Raw genomic sequence first — 19,198 nt, forward strand, 5'->3', positions numbered from 1 at the left:
AAAAAAACTTTGTAGGTCAGTGTTAGTTCATGACTGAATTTGAGAATCATTTTGGTGCTTGTTAAATACATTGGTGCTTAAAGGTTTGTGAACCCTTTAGAATTTTCTATATTTCTGCATAAATATGACCTACAACATCATCAGATTTTCACACGTCCTAAAAGTAGATAAAGAGAACCCAGTTAAACAAATGAGACAAAAATATTGTACTTGGTCATTTATTTATTGAGGAAAATGACCCAATATTACATATTTGTGAGTGGCAAAAGTATGTGAACCTTTGCTTTCAGTATCTGGTGTGACCCCCCTTTGCAGCAATAACTGCAACTAAACATTTCCGCTAACTGTTGATCAGTCCTGCACACCGGCTTGGAGGAATTTTAGCCCATTCCTCCGTACAGAACAGCTTCAACTCTGGGATGTTGGTGGGTTTCCTCACATTAACTGCTCGCTTCAGGTCCTTCCACAACAATTCGATTGGATTAAGGTCAGGACTTTGACTTGGCCATTCCAAAACATTAACTTTATTCTTCTTTAACCATTCTTTGTAGAACGACTTGTGTGCTTAGGGTCGTTGTCTTGCTGCATGACCCACCTTCTCTTGAGATTCAGTTCATGGACAGATGTCCTGACATTGTCCTTAAGAATTCTCTGATATAATTCAGAATTCATTGTTCCATCAATGATGGCAAGCCGTCCTGGCCCAGATGCAGCAAAACAGGCCCAAACCATGATACTACCACCACCATGTTTCACATATGGGATAAGGTTTTTATGCTGGAATGCAGTGTTTTACTTTCTCCAAACATAACGCTGTTCATTTAAACCAAAATGTTCTATTTTGGTCTCATCCGTCCACAAAACATTCTTCCAATAGCCTTCTGGTTTGTCCACGTGATATGTAACAAACTGCAGGCGAGCAGCAATGTTCTTTTTGGAGAGCAGTGGCTTTCTCCCTGCAACCCTGCCATGCACACCATTGTTGTTCAGTGTTCTCCTGATGGTGGACTCATGAACATTAACATTAGCCAATGTGAGAGAGGCCTTCAGTTGCTTAGAAGTTACCCTGGGGTCCTTTGTGACCTCGCCGACTATTACACGCCTTGCTCTTGGAGTGATCTTTGCTGGTCGACCACTCCTGGGGAGGGTAACAATGGTCTTGAATTTCCTCCATTTGTACACAATCTGTCTGACTGTGGATTGGTGGAGTCCAAACTCTTTAGAGATGGTTTTGTAAACTTTTCCAGCCTGATGAGCATCAACAACTCTTTTTCTGAAGTCCTCAGAAATCTCCTTTGTTCGTGCCATGATACACTACCACAAACATGTGTTGTAAAGAGCAGACTTTGATAGATCCCTGTTCTTTAAATAAAATAAAACAGGGTGCCCACTCACACCTGATCGTAATCCCATTGATTGAAAACACCTGATTCTAATTTCACCTTCAAATTAACTGCTAATCCTAGAGGTTCACATACTTTTGCCACTCACAAATATGTAATATTGGATCATTTTCCTCAATAAATAAATGACCAAGTATAATATTTTTGTCTCATTTAAGTAACTGGGTTCTCTTTATTTTTAGGACTTGTAAAAAGGAAAATCTGATGATGTTTTAGGACATATTTATGCAGAAATATAGAAAATTCTAAAGGGTTCACAAATTTTCAAGCACCACTGTAAGTCTTACTTTATTATACAGGTGAATTAAAAGAAACCAAATCAACCCAATGGATCCTCTGGATTGTCGAACAGATGAAGAGCTTAGTGACTTGTTTCACTGTAAGAAGACAGAGATTTCTTGTATGGAGGAACCACAAGCCTTCCTCAACCAGCTCTGGAAGCACAATCTGGTACCAGAAGATCTCTACCAGGTAAGAGTTTAAAAATACATTGCTCCAGCATTAAATGGGCTTTTATATTACTATTAAAATAAAATAATTTACTTGTTTGCACCAGTTAAATTGAAATACCTTATATTTTTAATACCAAGCAAGTACATCAGTCACTCCTATGCTGCTGCAGTAAAGGGAAGCCCAGAATAAGAGGCAGGTCTGAAGCTTGTGTCTAGAGTAACGGGATCCTCTCAACATGGTGACCCAGACATGGTGATGATCGTTGATGACTAAATTGATCAAGTTAATTAGCCAGGAATGCTCTGTTCTATTTTAATGGCAACTCCTACCAGCACCGGATTCCAAATATGAGATGTATAGACTCCTTGAAAGCATCAGCAAAATGGAATGGGACAGAAAGTTAGTGAAAATGATTTAAGTGAGTGCATAGTATCTTTACAAAACACGTTACCTGATCCATTTTATGTTCTTAATTTGCAGAAAGTGATGAAGATGAGGACTACAGAGAGAAGGCAGGAAGTTGTCTATCAAATTCTGGGCCAGCTGGAGAAGAAGCTAGGGCATAGTGTGAGGTTGTTTTGGAGATGTGTGTTTCAGGATCACATGCTGCAGAAATATCCTATTTTGCACTTGATTTGGAACAGTCTTAAGGAGGGTCAGTCTGGTTCATTTTCTTTTTTTTGTTCCATTTGTCATTCAAAAATTCTCATTTAATGTAATTTATGTTCAGTGCTTCATATTATTTTTGAAAGAAACACTGGATCTCATTTCAGGTTCCTTTAGGATTTACAAGCAGATTCCTGATGCACTAGATGAACCAAACAGGAAAGAATCAGTCCAGAAAGAAGAAAAGACAGGAAAGGAAATCAAAACAGGACAAAAAAGAAAGAAAAGCATTGAGAGGACAGATGCGGAACAACCAGGTCCTTCATCTAGCTTCCCCCCTCAACAGAAGAAACCAGGCAAGAATTATATGTATACCTTTAATTGCATTTATTTATTTATTTTAATAAACACTTTATCCTGGTCAGAGTTGTGATGGCTCCAGTCATCACCAGGAGACTAGGTGCAAAGAAGTAATACACCCTGTACACCAGACTTTTCAAGTCATCACATGTTTACTTTTTTACTCATTGACCCCACCCCTTCTAATTTACTTACTCATTTACACCTAGGGGCAATTTAGAGTGGCCAATTCACCAATTCACCTCTTTAAGGTTATTAAAAAAGATCATGAGGTCCAAAAATGCTGCAAAGGTGGGTGAAAAAAAATTAACTGGAGCAAATGAACAATCACAAGGTGCTTCCTCTACCAATCAAATTAGAGAAGGCAGAAGGATGTGATTTTATAACTGAGCCCCACTGCTGATCTCCACAGTAGGTGGGCTTGTTACAATTTCATTGCAGGCGCTAATTTTTTTTTTTAACTTACCAATGCTTCTTTTGTGCTGTTATACCATGAACCTCCATTGCCATGCGAAAACCTTCTTTATCATGCCCACAAGCAACAATCTCTTTATTGTAGCCTGAACAATAAAATCTAAATATATAAAATATCTGTACCACACTTCATCCTTAGTTCAGTGGTCATTGCTTTAAGAAGTGTTCCTCCGAAATCCTAAAAAAGGTAAAAAGTGAATTTGCTATTTTAAATTACCCACAGCTGTACATCAGTCAGTGAGTCAGTAAGTAAATTAGTGATTGTTTGATTTTCCTTCTATTTTTTTCACTGTACACTGTACCCACCACAATATCATTGTTTTATTGTGTAACACATTTTTATCAACACACTTGATTACTAAGGCCTACTTGCACTCCCTGAGTCTAGATTTATGTTCTTGAGATTTGATTCTGTGAGAAGCGTGCTCTTCCTGTGTCCATGTGTTTTTTCTTTGGTTACATTAGTTTCCTCTTACTGTCCAGATGCAGATGGTGAATTGGCTACAATTAATTACCCCAAGACATGAATGAAAATGAATGTGTGAGTGTGACAACACTGACCATTTGTAATAACTTCTTCTCTTTTTAGCATCACTATTTAAGAAAGAAGAGAAACAAGATGATTGGAGTTCAATACGCTTTAAAAAACAGCTTCCTGTTACATGTGGCAAAAAGGAAGGCATACTGCATAAAGAGAAACTGGCGAGAGGTACGCATATCATTAAAAAGATTAATCACTAAATTATTTGTTTATTCAACTTTTTAGTAATAAGTGCACAACCCTGTTAGTGCAATTTATGTAGAAAGGTATCTACAAGTCTTGTATAAATGGTCGTCAAGTCAACTTTTTTTTTATATAGCGCTTATTACAATAGACATTGTCTCGAAGCAACTTTACAGAATCCAGGACCAATCAGACCAAAAATCCCTGTTGCAAAATGTAACAGGAATTTGGAAATGACTAGATTGGGATATAAAGTCTCATGTCAAGGCTTTTCTAATGTTTTTTGGAAGTCATCAGGAGCAAAGAAACTAAAATCTTGTTTAGTATTTACCTATTGAACCAATTTCCTATCATAACAATTTCTTCTGGTCTGAGAGCCTTGCTGGGTTTATACTTGTAGTAGGGATACCAGCAGCATTAGACAGATATGAGGCTCCCAAACCATTCAGTGATTTAAAGACAAGTAATGTTACCTTGAAGTCTTTAAGACCAATGCAAAGATTTAAAAATAAAATTAACGTGTCCCATTGGTTTTAGTAAGACGTCTTAGAGCTGCATTTTAAATTAGTTGCGTAATTGTACGTGAATTCACTGACATAAAGAGACAATGGGACCACAGTCATTTGATGAGGGCACTGAATGTATGCATAGCTGTTATGAGAGATGTAATAGTCTTGTAGGATTGACTAAGTGGAACCATGTACAGATTAAATGGAATTGGTCCAACAACCGAACCCTGAAGGACACCACAGACTATGGGCATCCACTCAGATGTACAAAGTCAAAATAAAGGTAAATGTAAAGTGGATGTACCTGTGTGCCCTAAAGGTTTTCCACTAACTATATCAGCAGTACTCTTTAAAATATTTAAAAGATTAAAAACAAACTAAAAGTAAAAATAAAACTGCATTTCAAAATAAAATTACAAATAAAAAATTATTATTACTTAAAATAACACATTTTATTACCTTTAATAATAAAAATACAGTGTATCACAAAAGTGAGTACACCCCTCACATTTCTGCAGATATTTAAGTATATCTTTTCATGGGACAACACTGACAAAATGACACTTTGACACAATGAAAAGTAGTCTGTGTGCAGCTTATATAACAGTGTAAATTTATTATTCCCTCAAAATAACTCAATATACAGCCATTAATGTCTAAACCACCAGCAACAAAAGTGAGTACACCCCTTAGTGAAAGTTCCTGAAGTGTCAATATTTTGTGTGGCCACCATTATTTCCCAGAACTGCCTTAACTCTCCTGGGCATGGAGTTTACCAGAGCTTCACAGGTTGCCACTGGAATGCTTTTCCACTCCTCCATGACGACATCACGGAGCTGGCGGATATTCGAGACTTTGCGCTCCTCCACCTTCCGCTTGGGGATGCCCCAAAGATGTTCTATTAGGTTTAGGTCTGGAGACATGCTTGGCCAGTCCATCACCTTTACCCTCAGCCTCTTCAATAAAGCAGTGGTCGTCTTAGAGGTGTGTTTGGGGTCATTATCATGCTGGAACACTGCCCTGCGACCCAGTTTCCAGAGGGAGGGGATCATGCTCTGCTTCAGTATTTCACAGTACATATTGGAGTTCATGTGTCCCTCAATGAAATGTAACTCCCCAACACCTGCTGCACTCATGCAGCCCCAGACCATGGCATTCCCACCACCATGCTTGACTGTAGGCATGACACACTTATCTTTGTACTCCTCACCTGATTGCCGCCACACATGCTTGAGACCATCTGAACCAAACAAATTAATCTTGGTCTCATCAGACCATAGGACATGGTTCCAGTAATCCATGTCCTTTGTTGACATGTCTTCAGCAAACTGTTTGCGGGCTTTCTTGTGTAGAGACTTCAGAAGAGGCTTCCTTCTGGGGTGACAGCCATGCAGACCAATTTGATGTAGTGTGTGGCGTATGGTCTGAGCACTGACAGGCTGACCCCCCACCTTTTCAATCTCTGCAGCAATGCTGACAGCACTCCTGCGCCTATCATTCAAAGACAGCAGTTGGATGTGACGCTGAGCACGTGCACTCAGCTTCTTTGGACGACCAACACGAGGTCTGTTCTGAGTGGACCCTGCTCTTTTAAAACGCTGCATGATCTTGGCCACTGTGCTGCAGCTCAGTTTCAGGGTGTTGGCAAACTTCTTGTAGCCTTGGCCATCTTCATGTAGCGCAACAATTCGTCTTTTAAGATCCTCAGAGAGTTCTTTGCAATGAGGTGCCATGTTGGAACTTTCAGTGACCAGTATGAGAGAGTGTGAGAGCTGTACTACTAAATTGAACACACCTGCTCCCTATGCACACCTGAGACCTAGTAACACTAACGAGTCACATGACATTTTGGAGGGAAAATGACAAGCAGTGCTCAATTTGGACATTTAGGGGTGTAGTCTCTTAGTGGTGTACTCACTTTTGTTGCCGGTGGTTTAGACATTAATGGCTGTATATTGAGTTATTTTGAGGGAAGAATAAATTTACACTGTTATATAAGCTGCACACAGACTACTTTTTATTGTGTCAAAGTGTCATTTTGTCAGTGTTGTCCCATGAAAATATATACTTAAATATCTGCAGAAATGTGAGGGGTGTACTCACTTTTGTGATACACTGTATATATATTATACAGTTTGACAAGTTCATGAACATAAATTTCCACATAGGAAATTTTAATAATAAAAAACACCCTTGCCAAAAATGTAGGGAAAAAATAAGACACAAGAAACACTTTAACAGATGATAGGGAACAGAAAGCAATGACCATATATGGTATGTCAGTAAAGACAAACAAAATGTAAGTATCAAGTGATCGTAGGAATTATATTTATTTAAGTTTATTTTGTTCCTACAGGTGACAAGTGTATTCTGTCTAAGGAAAGCTGGTTTACCCCGGGTGGTTTTGAGGAGTTTGCAGGAAGGGGGAGCAGCAAGAACTGGAAACTCAGCATCCGCTGCTACAATACTTCCCTGCTGAAACTTATAAAGGTAACTATAGGGCTACACTGAAATAAAGTTCCCAATCATTTAGTTCAATACTGAAATCAGTTTCTCAAGCCAATTATTCAAAATATGCTTCTAATTCACACAGGTTATTATTAGTCTGAAAGATGAGGGGACAAGGGGGGTGGGGCTGTTGTTTGGGTCTGATCCTACAAATTCTGCCCCAGATTTTATCTAGAGCATCTTTAAAATAATACATGTAATTATAGGGTATTTTTGTAACACAGCAGTCTATGATGGTAGCTCACCACAGCTAAATCTCAGTAGTGTCACCTGACTAGGTCCTGGTTGACCTGCCACAGTTGGCCATGTCTGAGGGAGGGACATTCGGATGGAGTATCACTAAAGTTGCCTCTGCAACAGTGATTCTTATTGTCTTTTTAAGGTGTTAACATGAACAGAATACTTGTGATAAAGCATGTTTCTGTATTGGATTCACTTGTATTGAAGGAGCTGTGTCGTCTACTTGTGCATAAAGCGGAAGTTGACAGTGCAGTGGGGGGAATTGGACATGCCTACATAATTATTAAAAAATGAATATAAATATTACTATGGATATGATTCATTGTTTAAGTCTGGGGCTTATCATTTTTGCTCCAACATTAAAAAGTTTTTACTTTAAAAATTCCTCTGTGCTCCTTTTTATCTTATATTTAAGGAAGGGTACCTGGAAGCGCCACCTGCAAAGAAGTCTGGTGTTCGGAAGGTATTGAGACCTGTTTTTAGATTTATCATGTTTGAATGTTTTTTATTTGTGAAGAAATATCTGATTTTGTTCTCCTTATAGGATCAGAAAGTGCAGTTTACTGACACCTCTACAGAATACTGGCACTCTTCAGGAAGCTCCAGCCCTCGTCAGTACACACAGAAACACACACACACACACACACACACACACACACACACACACAGTCCACTTGTTATATTTATGTAATATTGATATGATAGATCAAGCTGTGTACAATATTAAAATGTATGTGTTTCTCTGTATTGCTACACCACTCTCTGATAGAGTCAATATCCGACGTGGAGCCGATACATTTAAGTGATGATGATCAGGACAAGGTGGGAAAGGAGAAAATCAGCCTAGAAGAAGAAGAAGAAGAGAGTGATCCAGATGATTTCTCTATGTTTGAGGCTCCTTCTTTACCAGTCAGTTGTGGTTCTTTTAGTGGGGTCTTGTATAAAAGCAGATTTACAGGTAGGTGATCAGTCAGGAGTAATGTGTGTAATATGGCAGGGTCAACCCTGAAATTGCCATTATTACCTTGAAGTAGTATGTTGTTCATGTGAAATTATATTTATAGGATGACATGATTAAATAAAATAAGTCCCCAAGAACGTGTGTTTGTGTGCTGCAGGGCCAAATAGTAAAAGCATCCGCACAGAGGAGCGCTGGTTCACCCCTGAGGAGTTTGTAAACCAGGAATCCACTTTGATGGATGTTCACTGGAGGAAAGATATACTGTGTCATGGCAAAACTTTACACTTCCTGGTGAAGGTACAGTGCAGATGTAATTTTTTTTGTATGAAAGTTCTGCTCATTTTAACTACAGCTGTAGAATAACTAGCATGTGTTCAATCTGCAGAAGAAGATCCTGTTTGTTCATTTGCAGAAGTGTTCTTGTAATTACTGCCATCTTGAGAAGCCTGTGAGTCTTAAACACATCACAAACCTCTTTACTCTGTATCATTAAATATTATGTCCTGCTTGATGGCAATTCATAAAATGACATTCATGTCCTCTGATTGTTTGTTTGTTTATTAGGATTTTAACGTCATGTTTTACACTTTGGTTACATTAATGACAGGAACGGTAGTTACTTGTTACACAAGGCTCATCAGTTCACAAGGTTATATCGAACACAGTCATGGACAATTTAGTGTCTCCAATTCACCTCACTTGCATGTCTTTGGAGCGCTGTGGGAGGAAACCGGAGCACCCGGAGGAAACCCACGTGGACACAGGGAGAACATGCAAACTCTGCACAGAAAGGACCCGGACCGCCCCACCTGGGGATCGAACCCAGGACATTCATGCTGTGAGGCGACAGTGCTACCCACTAAGCCACCGTGCCGCCCCATGTCCTCTGAAAATGACTTTTTTAAACAGTTCAGTGACATTAGAGCATAGAGAAAAGTCTATGTTAAAATGCAACATCTACTTCTTTATCACTGATAAGCTCTTCTCTGTAGTTATTTACATTTACGGCATTTAGCACACACTCTTATCCAGAGCGACTTACAGAAGTGCTTCCCTACTCTACTTTAAGTAGACAGTAACAGTCCAAGAACAAAAATCTGCTAAACTCTGTTAGAATTTTTTTTTAGAAACGAATAAGAGCATTGCATGTTAGTTTTCTGCTTAAGTGCTCTTAAGTTTTTAATCGTCTTTTGAAGACAGCGAGAGACTCATGTTCGAACAGACAGAGGAAGTTTGTTCCACCACTTGAGTGCAAGTACAGAGAAAAGCCTTGATGCTTGTCTTCTTTGAGTTCTGGAAGGAGGATCAAGGCGAGGCGGGGAGTGTTGAGTTCTGTAAGGTAGTTTGGAGCTGGTCTATTTTTTTGTATTGTGGGCGAGCATCAGTATTTTTAACTAAATGCGGGCAGCTACATGAAACCAGTAAAGAGAACGCAGCTGTGGCAGCGTTTAGGTTGGTTGAAAACCAGGCGAGCAGCTGCATTTTGAATGAGCTGCAAGGGTTTAATAGTGGACATAGGAGCACCTGCCAGGAGAAAGTTGCAGTAGTCCTGCTGTGAGATTATGAGTGACTGGACAAGAACCTGAGTGGCTTTTATAGAGAGAACCTGGCACGATCTGCTCATTTACATTTACATTTTCGGCATTTAGCAGACGCTTTTATCCAAAGCGACTTACATCACAGTGTACAGCTCAAGGGCCCAACAGCAGCAACCTGGCGGTGGTGGGGCTTGAACCAGCGACCCTCTGGTTACTAGTCCAGGGCCTTAACCACTAGGCTACTGCTTGCCTGCTCATGTTGGCTACATGAGGAGAGAAGGACAGCTGGTTATGCAGGACATCATGGTTTGATTTAAAAGTCATCAAGAGAGATGACTAGGACTTGGGTTGGAGATTGATGTACAGAAATAAGTAATAGCTCGGTTTTGCAGGGATTAAGTTTTAGGTGGTGAGCTGACATCCATAATGAGACAACTGACAGACATGCTGAGATGCAAGCTGAGTCTTGTGTGTCTGAAGGAGGAAATGACAAAATGAGCTGAGTATCATCTGCATAGGAGTACTAAGAGAAGCCATGGAAGGATGTGAGCTTACCAAGAGAGCAAGTGTAGATTGAGAATAGAAGAGGGCCAAGTACAGAGCCCTGGGGAACACCAGTTGCGAGAGTGCATGGAAGGAAAATTTGGATCCCCTCCATTACACCTGGTAGGAGCGCCCCTCCAGGTAGGAGGCCATCCATTGCCATGCTGGACCAGTTATTCCAAGGTTGGAGAAAGTGGTAAAGAGAATGCTATAATTAACTGTGTCTAAAGCTGCAGAGAGGTCAAGGAGAATGAGGACTGATGACAGTTAAACTGCTTTGACTGCATGAAGCTTCTCAGTAACAGCCACAAGAGTCTGTGGAGTGGGCTGCCTTGAAGGTAGGGTTTGGTTCCATTCAGAATTATAGGGTGTATAAACATAGCCTGGACAGGATGGCAATTAATCTCAGGGCTTTGGCCATCTACCCTAGACATAGCCAATCATGTCTGTGTAGATGCCTGGCTGGCCAATAGGACTGCTGAGATTTCAACCTGGATCTCATCAGTGGTTGACTAGTGTAACAGACCTCTGTGCCTATTACTAATACATAAAAATTTGGTAAGGGCCAGTTAAATTTAATCCAAGAGCTGGATCTGGGGCATAGATGGATCAATGTGATCTACACATTTAGAGTAAAATATGTTTTGTGTATGGAAACCACTGTTGGATGTGTATTAATTTTGAGCCCTCAGACAGCATTGCAAGAGAAACCATCATGCTACTGTGTTCAGTAAAGCCACATGGGTTCAGAATTACTTGTGAAAACCACTGTTACTTAACACATAAAGTTGTCTGGCCTTAAACTCTTTTCAGATGGACTGAAAAGAGTGACATTTTGTGCTGTGGTCAGATGAGTCCACATTTTAGCATCTTCCTGATGTTGAGTTGAAAAGGCACTTTCAGTGAAAGGTGCAAAAGCCAACATCTGTCATGGTATAGGGGTGCATCAGTACCCATGGCATGGTGACTTGCATATTTGAAGGGACCTTTGACGTGGAGATTTTAGGGATACATACAGTGGGGTCAAAAAGTATTTAGTCAGCCACTGATTGTGCAGGTTCTCCTACTTAGAAAGATGAGAGAGGTCTGTAATTTTCATCATAGGTACACTTCAACTATGAGAGACAAAATGGGAAAAAGAAATCCAGGAAATCACATTGTAGGATTTTTAAAGAATTTATTTGTAAATTATGGTGGAAAATAAGTATTTGGTCAATAACAAACAAGCAAGATTTCTGGCTCTCACAGACCTGTAACTTCTTTAAGAAGCTCTTCTGTCCTCCACTCGTTACCTGTATTAATGGCACCTGTTTGACCTCGTTATCTGTATAAAATACACCTGTCCACAGCCTCAAACAGTCAGACTCCAAACTTAACCATGGCCAAGACCAAAGAGCTGTCGAAGGACACCAGGAAGAAAATTGTAGACCTGCACCAGGCTGGGAAGAGTGAATCTACAATAGGCAAGCAGGTTGGTGTGAATAAATCAACTGTGGGAGCAATTGTAAGAAAATGGAAGATATACAAGACCATTGATAATCTCCCTTGGGGTCAAGATCTCATCCCGTGGGGTCAAAATGATCATGAGAACAGTGAGCAAAAATCCCAGAACTACACGGAGGGACCTGATGAATGACCTGCAGAGAGCTGGGACCAAAGTAACAAAGGCTACCATCAGTAACAAACTATGCCGAGAGGGACTCGAATCCTGCAGTGCCAGGCGTGTCCCCCTGCTTAAGCCAGTACATGTCCAGGCCCGTCTGAAGTTTGCCAGAGAGCATATGGATGATCCAGAAGAGGATTGGGAGAATATCATGTGGTCAGATGAAACCAAAATGGAACTTTTTGGTAAAAACTCAACTCGTCGTGTTTGGAGGAAGAAGAAGAACCCAAGAACACCATACCTACTGTAAAGCATGGGGGTGGAAACATCATGCTTTGGGGCTGTTTTTCTGCAAAGGGGACAGGACGACTGATCCGTGTTAAGGGAAGAATGAACGGGGCCATGTATCGTGAGATTTTAAGCCAAAACCTCCTTCCATCAGTGAGAGCACTGAAGATGGAACGTGGCTGGGTCTTCCAGCATGACAATGATCCAAAACACACCGCTCGGGCAACGAAGGAGTGGCTCCGTAAAAAGCATTTCAAGGTCCTGGAGTCTCCAGACCTCAACCCCATAGAAAATTTGTGGAGTCTGTGTTGCCCAGCGACAGCCCCAAAACATCACTGCTCTAGAGGAGATCTGCATGGAGGAATGGGCCAAAATACCAGCTACAGTGTGTGCAAACCTGGTGAAGACTTACAGGAAACGTTTGACCTCTGTTATTGCCAACAAAGGTTATGTTACAAAGTATTGAGTTAACCTTTTGTTATTGACCAAATACTTATTTTCCACCATAATTTACAAATAAATTCTTTAAAAATCCTACAATGTGACTTCCTGGATTTTTTTTTCTCATTTTGTCTCTCATAGTTGAAGTGTACCTATGATGAAAATTACAGACCTCTCTCATCTTTCTAAGTAGGAGAACTTGCACAATCAGTGGCTGACTAAATACTTATTTGCCCCACTGTATGCTGTCATTAGGGTATTGTTGTCTACTGTACATCTTAGCCAGCATAGATGTTGTGCATAAAGTGGAAGTTGACAGTGCAGTGGGGAAAATTGGACATGTCTAATTTATTAATAAAAATTGAATATGACTATGGAAATGACTTATTCTTTAAGTCTTGGGCTTATCATTTTTGCTCCAACATTAATAAAACTATTTTTTTTTTTTACAATGAATTTGTTGCCAAGCTATATTTCTTGTTATTTTTTTGCCTTCTATGTTTTGGCAGATCTAAAAATATGTACTTACTTACTTACTTATTTAAATGTGTTTCTTTAAAAATTCCTCTGTATTCCTTTTTATCTTATATGTAAGGAAGGGTACCTGGAAGCTCTGCATGCAAAGAAGCCTGGTGTTCAGAAGGTATTAAGACCTGTTTTTAGATTTATCATGTTTAAATGTTTTTTATTTGTGAAGAAATATATGACTTTGTTCTTCCTGTGGGATTAGAAAGTGCAGTTTACTGACAGCTCTTCAGGAAGCTCCAGTCATTGTCAGTACACACAGAAACACACATACATGTTCACAGTTCACTTGTTATATCTACGTGATATTGATATGATAGATCAAGCTGTGTACAATATTAAAATGTATGTGTTTCTCTGTATCGCTACACCACTCTCTGATAGTGTTAATACCTGATGGGGAGCCGATAGAATTAAGTAAAGATGACCAGGATGAGGAAGGAAAGAAGAAAATCAGGCTACAAGAAGAAGAAGAAGAAGAAGAAGAAGAAGAAGAAGAAGAAGAAGAAGAGAGTGAACCAGCAGATTTGTCTATGTTTGAGGGACCTTTTTTACCAGTCAGTTGTGGTTCTTTTAGTGGGGTCTTGTATAAAAGCAGATTTACAGGTAGGTGATCAGTCAGGAGTAATGTGTGTAATATGGCAGGGTCAACCCTGAAATTGCCAATATTCCCTTGAAGTAGTATGTTGTTAATGTGAAATTATATTTGTAGGATGACATGATTAAATAAAATAAGTCCCCCACGATTGTGTGTTTGTGTGCTGCAGGGCCAAATAGTAAAAGCATCCGCACAGAGGAGCGCTGGTTCACCCCTGAGGAGTTTGTAAACCAGGAATCCACTTTGATGGATGTTCACTGGAGGAAAGATATACTGTGTCATGGCAAAACTTTACACTACCTGGTGAAGGTACAGTGCAGATGTAATTGTTTTATATGAAAGTTCATATGTTCATTTTAACCACAGCTGTAGAATAACTAGCATGTGTTCAATTTGCAGAAGATCCTGTTTGTTCATTCACTGCTTTGTTCATGTGATCACTGCCATCATGAGGAGCCTGTGAGTCTTAAACACAACACAAACCTCTTTACTCTGTATTATTAAATATTATGTTCTGCTTGATGGCAATGCTTGTCTTCTTTGAGTTCTGGGAGGAGAATCAAGGCTAGGCGAGAGTGATACGTTCTGTAAGGTAGTTTGGAGCTGGTCCATTTTTTGTATTATAGATGAGCATTAGTGGTTTAAACTAAATGCAGGCAGCTACAGTGAAGAGAATGCAGCGTTTAGATTGCTTGAAAACCAGGCAAGCAGCTGCATTTTGAATAAGTTGCAGGAGTTTAATAATGAAGCTTCTCAGTAACAGCCACAAGAGCTGTTTCTGTGGACTGGGTAGGGTTTGGTTTCATTCAGAATTATTGGGTGTATGAACATAGCCTGGACAGGATGTCAATTAATCTCAGGGCTTTGGCCATCTACCCTAGACATAGCCAATCATGTCTGTGTAGATGCCTGGCTGGCCAATAGGACTGCTGAGATTTCAACCTGGATCTCATCAGTGGTTGACTAGTGTAACAGACCTCTGTGCCTATTACTAATACATAAAAATTTGGTAAGGGCCAGTTAAATTTAATCCAAGAGCTGGATTTGGGGCATAGATGGAGCAATGTGATCTACACATTTAGAGTAAAATATGTTTTGTGTATGGAAACCACTGTTGGATGTGTATTAATTTTGAGCCCTCAGACAGCATTGCAAGAGAAACCATCATGCTACTGTGTTCAGTAAAGCCACATGGGTTCAGAATTACTTGTGAAAACCACTGTTACTTAACACATAAAGTTGTCTGGCCTTAAACTCTTTTCAGATGGACTAAAAAGAGTGAAATTTTGTGCTGTGGTCAGATGAGTCCACATTTTAGCATCTTCCAAAGGCACTTTCAGTGAAAGGTGCAAAAGCCAACATCTGTCATGGTATAGGGGTGCATCAGTACCCATGGCATGGTGACTTGCATATTTGTGAAGGGACCTTTGGCGTGGAGATTTTAGAGATACATATGCTGTCATTAGGGTGATGTCCTTTCCCAGGAAGTCCACTTAAACAAGTCAATACCAGGCTTCATTCTGCATGTGCTTCAAAAGCATTTCTTTGTATTTGTATGCATGTGGTTGACTGAGCCATCTGTAGTCCAGATCTGTCTTCTATTAAAAATATATGGTGTATCAGGAAAGTAAAATTAGATGACAGTGACCATGTTTCTTGTATCAAGAAAGAATGGGGCTAAATTATACAACCCCAAAAAAAGTTGGGACAGTATGAAAAATACAAATAAAATAAAATCGCAGTGTTTCTTACTTTGACTTTTATTTGATTGCAGACAGTTTGAACCCAAGATATTTCATGTTTTGTCTGCTCAATTTCATTTAATTTGTTAATGTACATCCACTCCTGCATTTCAGGCTTGCCACATATTCCAAAAAAAGTTGGGATGGTAGAAAATTAAGGCTAGTAATGAGGTGAAAAAACTCAATAATTATGCGATTTTAAACAGGTGATGTCAACAGGTGATTGTAATCATAGTTTGGTACAAAAGCAGCATCCAGGAAAGGCTGAGTCTTTGATTAGCAAAGATAATCAGAGGATCTCCAGTTTATCAACAAATGTGTGAGAAAATTATTAATATGTTTAAAAACAATGAACCAAAGAAAGATTGGAAGGGATTAGCATATTTTTCCCTCTACAGTGCATAATATTATTAAATGGTTTAAGAAATCAGACAACATTTTAGTGCTTAAAGGCCAAGGGCACAAGTTTAAGCTGAATGCCCGTGATCTTTGATCCCTCGGACATCACTGCATCAAGAACCGCCACCAGCTGATATAACCACATGGGCAAGGGATTACTGTGGCAAAACTTTGTCATGCACTACAATACAGTTACATGCACAAATGCCACTTTACTGTGCAAAAACAGTGGAAACATGTATTGTGGTCAGATAATTCAGCATTCCAGGTTTTGGAAGAAATGGACACCAAAGACGAAAAGAACCATCCAGACTGTTATCAGCAACAAGTCCAAAAGCCAGGGTCTGTCATAGTATGGGGCGGTGTCAGTGTTCTTGGGAAAGGTCATTTACACTTCTGTGATGGCAGCATTAATGCAGAAAAGTACATTGAGATCTTAGAGCAACATATGCTGCCTTCAAGACGTCATCTTTTCCAGGGACATCCATGCATTTTTTAACAAGACAATGCAAAACCACATGCTGAACACATTACAAAGGCATGGCTGTGGAAGAAGAGGGTACGGGTACTGGACTGGCCTGCCTGCACTCCTGATCTGTCCCCAATAGAGAATGTGTGGAGAATTTTGAAACGAAAAATGTGACAACGACGACCCCGTACTGTTACACATCTTAAGACATGTTTGCAGGAAGAATGGGACAAAATAAAACCTGAAACACTAAATCACTTGGTATCTTCGGTGCCAAAACGTCTTTTAAGTGTGGTAAAAATAAATGGCAACACTACAAAGTGGTAAATGCTTTACAATTCTAACTTTTTTTGGAATGTGTTGCAGGCCTGAAATACATAAATAAAATGAAGTTGAGCAGATAAAACATGAAATATCTCATGTTCATCCTGTCTGCAATCAAATAAAAGTCAAAGTAAATATAAGAAACTCTGTGTTTTTTATTATTTGCATTTTCCATGCTGTCCCATGCTGGGGTTGTACTTGCAAAACTGCAACAGTTAGTGTCCTCAGTTTACAAGCCATTAAATAGTTACTTTAAATATTAGAATTAAAAACTAATGTGCTTCTGTAATAAAGAAAAACAACAGTGTGGCTTTAAAGACTGACCTGCCTGTCTTTTACTGAAACGTGTAGCACATTATTAAAAGCAATATACAACAGAGATCTTAAATTGTTAAGCAGGCCGCTCAGGTGGCGCAGCGGTAAAGCACACGCTGTTCACCAGAGCTGAGATCTCAAATACACCGTATTGAATCTCGGCTCTGCCTTGCCGGCTGAGGTTGAGTGGCTGCATGAACAACGATTGGCCTGTGGGACTAAGCCGGATGGGGACTCTCTCTCAGACTAGTGCGATTACGACCTTTGCTGGCTGGTTGGTGGCACCTGCACAGAGATGGGGAAGGAGTGCGGTAGAGGGTGTGGCTCTCCGTACACAGCGCTGTACTGCACTGCACTCGTCAAGTGTAGGTGATAAGATGTTCGATTGCTGTGCATGTGTCAGAGGGGGCATGGAGCAGCCTCGTCCTCCCCAATCAGGAGCAGGGACCAGCATTATTAAGAGTCCCTTGATGATTGACGGGTAGAAATTGGATGCGCTAAAGTGGGAGAAAAAAAAAAAAATAAATAGTTGAGCAGTGTTATAGAAAGCAAGAATGAAAACTACAATTATTGGTGTCCTCAGTTCCCAACATTAAAAAGTCTCTTAAATAGGACAGGTGACGGAACCCATTGCTAAACACACCCCTGTCCCAAACTTTTTGAGAGTGTTGCAGGCATAAAATTTTTTATTTGCTTATATAACCAAAGTACAATGAAGTTGATGAGTGAAACCATAGGGAATCTTCTCTTTCTACTTTTATTAATTAAATAAAAGTTCAAGAGAATTCACAGATTCTTCTTTTTAGCATTTTACAAATTGTAAAATTGTTATCTTTTAGAGAAATTAGGTTTGTATAATTCACTAAATGTAACTTCTTTTTTTTTTTTTTTTTTTTACTTGATTAGGATAATGATGACGTCTGCTTCATTTGTGATACTATTAGAGATCTGGTGTGCTGTGACAAGTGTCCTCGTGCATTTCACTATAACTGCCATTTACCAAACCTGCAGAAAAATACACTTGGGTGAGAGAGACCAACATAAATGTTACATTACTGACATGTGGTTCATGTAACGGGGCTGGATGCTTTTACAAACACACCTGAGGGTGGCCAAATTATAATAAACAAAAAATGCAAATATAAAATGGCCAAACCATAGAGCTGGGCAAGTTTTGCTGTGGTGGTCTTAAAACTGTAAACAATTAACAGTGGCTTTGCAACAATATACTTATTGCATTCATTTGTGGTGTCTAAATATTTCGTGACATATCAATTGGTTTCTTAAATGTACTGTATATTTCTTAATGTCTGATAATACATACTTTTTGTTAATAAAAAAAAAACTAATTAAAATCTGTATGTTGTATATATGTATATATACAGTCATGTGAAAAAGTTAGGACACCCCATGAGAACCTTTGTCTTTTTGAACATATTTAAACATATGGACATTTGAGCTTCATTTGAACAGTACTGAGAGATGGAGCTTATATAACTAAACAACAAAAATCTTAAAAAATACTTTTAAACTCAAGTTGTAAAATGTAATGAACAAAAATGGAAATATATTGTGAGGGAAAAGTTAGGACACCCTATGCCCTAATAGCTGGTATTTCCCCATTTGGCTGAAATAACCTCAATTAGACGTTTCCTATAACCATCTACCAGTCTCTGACATCGACTGGTGGAAAGTTTTTCCCACTCCTCCATGCAGAATTTCTTCAGCTGTGTGAGGTTTGAGGGGTTTCTTGCATGCACAACCCGTTTCAAATCAACCCACAGCATCTCATTAGGATTAAGATCCGGGCTTTGACCTGGCCATTCCAGAAGTCTTAATTTTTTTCTTTTGAGCCATTCCTTGGTGGATTTACTGGAATGTTTTGGGTCGTTGTCCTGTTGCATGGTCCACTTCCGCTTCAGTTTTTGGACAGTTTTTTACATTTTTCTCAAGCACCCTCTTATACAGTGAAGAATTCATTGTGGATTCCATAATGGAGAGCTTGCCAGGCCCTGCTGCTACAAAGCAACCCGAAACCATTACATTTCCACCTCCATGCTTCACAGTATGAGGTTCTTGTGCTCAAATGCTGTGTTTGGTTTGCGCCAAAGATGTCTTCTGTTACTGTGCCCAAATAATTCAACTTTGGAATCATCTGTCTAAAGCACATTGTTC

General features: G+C 39.5%; 1 protein-coding gene across 1 annotated transcript in view; it reads left to right on the forward strand.

Moving 5' to 3' along the window:
- Positions 1 to 1,730: 1,730 nt before the first annotated feature.
- The window catches only part of LOC134333973 (uncharacterized), a 34,226-nt gene continuing 16,758 nt past the window's right edge, over positions 1,731 to 19,198 (forward strand). The window contains exons 1-16 of the mRNA XM_063016151.1: positions 1,731 to 1,874; positions 2,337 to 2,511; positions 2,630 to 2,818; positions 3,886 to 4,005; positions 6,886 to 7,019; positions 7,693 to 7,740; positions 7,822 to 7,888; positions 8,047 to 8,235; positions 8,396 to 8,535; positions 8,624 to 8,686; positions 13,247 to 13,294; positions 13,382 to 13,424; positions 13,561 to 13,782; positions 13,944 to 14,083; positions 14,174 to 14,233; positions 17,930 to 18,048. Of these exons, the coding sequence (XP_062872221.1) occupies positions 1,731 to 1,874; positions 2,337 to 2,511; positions 2,630 to 2,818; positions 3,886 to 4,005; positions 6,886 to 7,019; positions 7,693 to 7,740; positions 7,822 to 7,888; positions 8,047 to 8,235; positions 8,396 to 8,535; positions 8,624 to 8,686; positions 13,247 to 13,294; positions 13,382 to 13,424; positions 13,561 to 13,782; positions 13,944 to 14,083; positions 14,174 to 14,233; positions 17,930 to 18,048 (1,901 nt within the window). The remainder of the gene's footprint in view (positions 1,875 to 2,336; positions 2,512 to 2,629; positions 2,819 to 3,885; positions 4,006 to 6,885; positions 7,020 to 7,692; positions 7,741 to 7,821; positions 7,889 to 8,046; positions 8,236 to 8,395; positions 8,536 to 8,623; positions 8,687 to 13,246; positions 13,295 to 13,381; positions 13,425 to 13,560; positions 13,783 to 13,943; positions 14,084 to 14,173; positions 14,234 to 17,929; positions 18,049 to 19,198) is intronic.

The sequence above is a fragment of the Trichomycterus rosablanca genome, chromosome 2 (assembly GCF_030014385.1).
Source record: "Trichomycterus rosablanca isolate fTriRos1 chromosome 2, fTriRos1.hap1, whole genome shotgun sequence".
NCBI lineage: Eukaryota > Metazoa > Chordata > Actinopteri > Siluriformes > Trichomycteridae > Trichomycterus > Trichomycterus rosablanca.